This window comes from Homalodisca vitripennis, chromosome 2, assembly GCF_021130785.1.
Source record: "Homalodisca vitripennis isolate AUS2020 chromosome 2, UT_GWSS_2.1, whole genome shotgun sequence".
NCBI lineage: Eukaryota > Metazoa > Arthropoda > Insecta > Hemiptera > Cicadellidae > Homalodisca > Homalodisca vitripennis.
In genome coordinates this window covers 4191557-4196692 of record NC_060208.1, presented here as the reverse complement: position 1 = coordinate 4196692, position 5136 = coordinate 4191557, and the positions used below count along the sequence as shown (strand labels likewise).

At 36.9% G+C, this 5136-nt stretch overlaps 1 protein-coding gene across 1 annotated transcript; it reads right to left on the bottom strand.

The window, feature by feature from the left end:
* Positions 1-2193: 2193 nt before the first annotated feature.
* On the bottom strand, positions 2194-4573 carry LOC124356081. Its single transcript, XM_046807245.1, has 2 exons — positions 2919-4573; positions 2194-2747 (listed from the first exon to the last, which is right to left on the bottom strand). Exons 1-2 carry the CDS (start codon positions 2942-2944, stop codon positions 2306-2308), a joined length of 468 nt encoding a protein of 155 aa, XP_046663201.1. The 5' UTR covers positions 2945-4573; the 3' UTR covers positions 2194-2305.
* Between the last annotated feature and the right edge of the window lie 563 nt (positions 4574-5136).

Below are 5136 nucleotides of genomic sequence, written 5' to 3'. Positions count from 1 at the left end.
TGAAGTGAAGAGGTGGGTACAATCCAAAATAAACTGGGTAGATCAAAAATTACTCCAGTCAATAGAGGATTTTTATTAACCAATTCTTCCTATAACCAAGACTGAAATCTGACACATTAGACCCTGACAGTTATCCCTACTTCCATCATAGAGTGGATAGGACTTTGAACACATTGAGTAATAAGATAGTGGATTAAGTCCAAAATGGACATAACACCATCGTAGGCAATTTGTGATTTGTTTTTGTTGGTAAAAAACTTCAAACCAATTCATTGGGAACTGTGTGTACGAGAACAACTTAATGACTGAAAGTAAACATTCGTAAAAACAGTAATTGAGCTTTTTCTGTTTCCTAGATTTTATTATTTGAAACTGTTTCACAGAAGCTACGCTACCTCAAATGTACAAGATGGGTATCAAAAGTGCTTACAGATCATAAAGAACAATGAATGGGACAGCTTTGAGGGTCATGGTGGATATCGAATCTTAACAGGAAACGAAACCTGGGTGTGTCAGGCCACGGAGAGGGGGCACACAAGTTCCCCTAAAACCCAAGAAAATGTCAGCAAACTTTGTCGGCTAGGCAGATCGTAACAGTGTTCTTGTTACTGATTTTCTCGAGCCTGGTGCAACAATAAAATCTGAGCGATACTGCCAAACTTTGCAAAACCATAGGAGAGCTGTCCAAAACAAGCACCGAGGAAAAATTGTCATCCATAATTTTGGTTTTGCAATACAATGCCTGACCTCACACGACAAACAGTTTTGTGAACTCTTGAATTCGTTTAACTGTGAAGTTTTTCCTCATTCCCCCTACAGACCTGATCTTGCTCCAAATGATTTTCACTTGTTCCCGAAAATGAAGACCTGCCTAGCAACACTCAATCAAGGTCTAAGGAATTGAATTTTGTGGGTGGAGGTACAGCTCAGGAGGGGTAGGCATACACGACCATGGGATAATAGTATTCAATATTTAAAGAATGAAAAGCAGGGAATTTGAGTGGGAAAAACTGTGTTTGAGGGTGGTATAAGAGTGCTTGAGGATAATTTTAATGTTTTTATATTTCTATAACAATCGTAATGTTTTGCCTGCTGAAACTTTGGACAATTCATTTATTGGCTGTTGTAAGTTTTTCCATTGTATGAGGATGAAAATGTAGAATATTGTGCATTATACTAACTATAGTGGCCATTGTACTCCATGTAACAAAACTATTATGGTTAGATGAGTTTGTAATACTCTTATTTCTCACAAACGTTGGAAACCAGAGGTATGTTCTTTGTTTGTTGCCATCAGTGCAGCACAGCAATAAGCCAGGTCACAGGCTACGCTGATGGTTGGAGACATTACCATCAGTCCGTTAAACTAATAGGTCCAAGAATGTTTCGTTTTCACTTTTATAATTTTTCATAAATCAACAAATAAATGTGATGTAGCAAGTGAATATTTACAGAAAGTTTTGAATTGTCCATAATTTTGAATTATTCATGTTCCAAACAGCTGCTGTAAGTAATGACAGTGTTTCCAATAATATAAACTGTGTGTGTAGCTGTATTCGTTGTATGCTCCCGATTTCTTTACCTAGTAAAAATAAAAATTAGGTTTCACAAATTAAGATTATAATGTTACACCAAATATGACAAATAAAGCAACTGAAAATATGTTTAGTGATAAACACTAAACGACAAATTAAAAAAAAAGAGAAACCCATAAGATTAAAACATACTTGCAGCATTTAAGTAAATTAGTCCCTTATACACTTAATTTAAGTAAATGTCAATTTTACAGTTAATTTAACCTTTATAACACTGTGATGCTACTTGAATTGCTCATTAATAAAATGACAATCCAGTTTTATGTCTTTATTCATTCTTAAATACCAGAAACTTTTTCTACTTTCAGTCAGTCTGGAAAGATAGCGTATATAATACCAATATCCAAACTGAAATCTATCTGCATGGAGGTTGTTCATAACATCAATCTACACAATAACACAAATACAACATGCACTGAATGACTTACCAGTGAAGATCTTGTAGCTGTCTCCCTTGGCAACTGCTATCCTGAAGTTCCGGTCTGTAGGAGGATCCATCCGTCGCGTCCTTCCGTTGGTACCCCTGAACATCCGTTGAGACACCTGCATGGTCCTGTGCTGCTTCACTCCAGATGTCCATGTCCTCTTCAGTCTGAGACAACGTGAACTTTGTACACAACTATTTATCCAATATCAATCAATGAGTGTACAAGATTTATTACAAATACAGTTGAAGTATACTATCGAACACTTTTCGAGTTGTATTCAGATTAGTGGATACGTGACCTGCTGACAAGTGTCAAGACAGTCATGGACCTGCTGTCATAAAGAACACTTTTCGAGTTGTAGTCAGATTGGTGGATATGCAACCTGCTGACAAGTGTCAAGACAGTCATGGACCTGCTGTCATAAAGAACACTTTTTGAGTTGAAGTCAGATTGGTGGTGGATACGTGACCTGCTGACAAGTGTCAAGACAGTCATGGACCTGCTGTCATAAAGAACACTTTTCGAGTTGTAGTCAGATTGGTGGTGGATATGCAACCTGCTGACAAGTGTCAAGACAGTCATGGACCTGCTGTCATAAAGAACACTTTTTGAGTTGTAGTCAGATTGGTGGATATGTGACCTGCTGACAAGTGTCAAGACAGTCATGGACCTGCTGTCATAAAGAACACTTTTCGAGTTGTAGTCAGATTGGTGGATACGTGACCTGCTGACAAGTGTCAAGACAGTCATGGACCTGCTGTCATAAAGAACACTTTTCGAGTTGTAGTCAGATTGGTGGATATGCAACCTGCTGACAAGTGTCAAGACAGTCATGGACCTGCTGTCATAAAGAACACTTTTTGAGTTGTAGTCAGATTGGTGGTGGATATGCAACCTGCTGACAAGTGTCAAGACAGTCATGGACCTGCTGTCATAAAGAACACTTTTTGAGTTGTAGTCAGATTGGTGGATATGTGACCTGCTGACAAGTGTCTAGACAGTCATGGACCTGCTGTCATAAAGAACACTTTTCGAGTTGTAGTCAGATTGGTGGATATGTGACCTGCTGACAAGTGTCAAGACAGTCATGGACCTGCTGTCATAAAGAACACTTTTTGAGTTGTAGTCAGATTGGTGGTGGATATGCAACCTGCTGACAAGTGTCAAGACAGTCATGGACCTGCTGTCATAAAGAACACTTTTTGAGTTGTAGTCAGATTGGTGGTGGATATGCAACCTGCTGACAAGTGTCAAGACAGTCATGGACCTGCTGTCATAAAGAACACTTTTTGAGTTGAAGTCAGATTGGTGGATAAGTGACCTGCTGACAAGTGTCAGACAGTCATGGCCAACTTGGTTTGAAGTTATATATTAGTTAGATTTGCAGTCCATTCAATAAAAGTAAAAACTATATTGAGATAAAGTTATTGTGTGGTTAAAATCCATTTTTTTTTTTAAGAAAACTTTTGTTCAATGTATGTAATAGTTAATAAATATTACAAATCAAAAGCTTTACATGACTAGGTTATCAACATGACTTTGTGAATATTACTAAACCAATTTCTTATCATAATACAATAGCCTACCACTGGCTTGGTCCAGTGAATATGACAGAACATATCATGTCATCTCTAACCAGGACATCAGTCACCTTAACCTTGAACAAACTGCTCTTTACAACTGGTTTTACTTTCTTCCTCTACGTCTTAAGCTACAGCTCAGACACAAACCATTATGACTACAATAATAACCCAATTATCGTAATCTCATCAACTGGGAACCCGGGTTATCGGATGGGGGAACCACTTGAGAAGTCGAAGTAGAGGAAACTGTTCCAGTAGCCTCAAATCAAGAAGCAACAAAAAGGTCAAAGAACTTGAGCAAACAGAACCCCAATATTATAGTGACAGCACTCAAAATATTTATTGCGGAGGCTGTCAATAAATAACACCTCAACAGCCTTGCCGTCAGAGCAATAAAAAGCCCCTCCTCCTCAATACCATCCAAGCCTTTACTGATCGTATGCCCAATCATAATTGTATTGTATAAGTAGATGAGTCACCATCCTTCTATCCCTACACTGGCCTCCCCTTATCTTGGTATGTGAGTGCCACACTCAACAACCCTCCGAGCAGCAGCAAAACCTGTTTCCCCCTCCTATCGCTCATTGCTTGTTCTGCATTGAGTAGTTCAGCCAATCATTTATTATTGCGTCTGATTTTAATAAAGTACAAATAACTTTATATTGTTGGTTAATATTATTCTTGCTCTGTACATGTCTAACAGTTATACTGAGAAACACTCATTCATATCTTCGAAGAAACAAGCAAAAATACAATTTGTCAATACAAGTTTGAAAAGGTTCACACATTTCCATTTTTCTACCACTGTCAATAACAAAATCTTTTTATGTATATTAATAAATAATATGTCACGATTAAATTCACACTACTTCAATCATTTTAATTATCATATTTCAATAAGTTAATGCTCCCGCAACAACAATAAGTTTATTGTTTTGCAAACACTAATAAATCAACAGAAAAATTGTACACTAACCTGTGTTATTTTGATTGGCTGCACACATCATCTTGATAACATCTGGCAGATGGGTTGTCAGTCTCCTCTCCTTGAGAAGGGAGCTATGGCCATCTGAAGTTGGCTGAAAGAGAGTTTGGGAGATCGGGATGAAGGAAATGGATTGGATAAATACAATAAGGAGAAAAAGAGGAACGGTCAAATGGAGCTTTTGAGAGAAAATGTGATGAAGAATTATGTTCAGTGTGGCTTGGTAGAGGAGTACTCTTAAAATACTTTTTTAATAAAACCCTTGGGATTTTAATTTTAATTCAACCAAAACCGATGAAAATAAAGAACTTAATTTAGTTACAAAACTATTTTTATAAATTAATTTTTTTATTTGGTTTGTGAATTTGGTTTTAAAATCAGTATCGTTTTCTTCCACAATAAGCTGACTAGTAATTTTACCGAATTGTTTTTATAACTATTTTATGGGATTCTTTCAATCCATTATTTTTTCTTTGAAATAGATTAGAACATTCTCTCAACAGTTAACTATTTATAGGAACAAAAAGTTTGATATATTTTTCCTG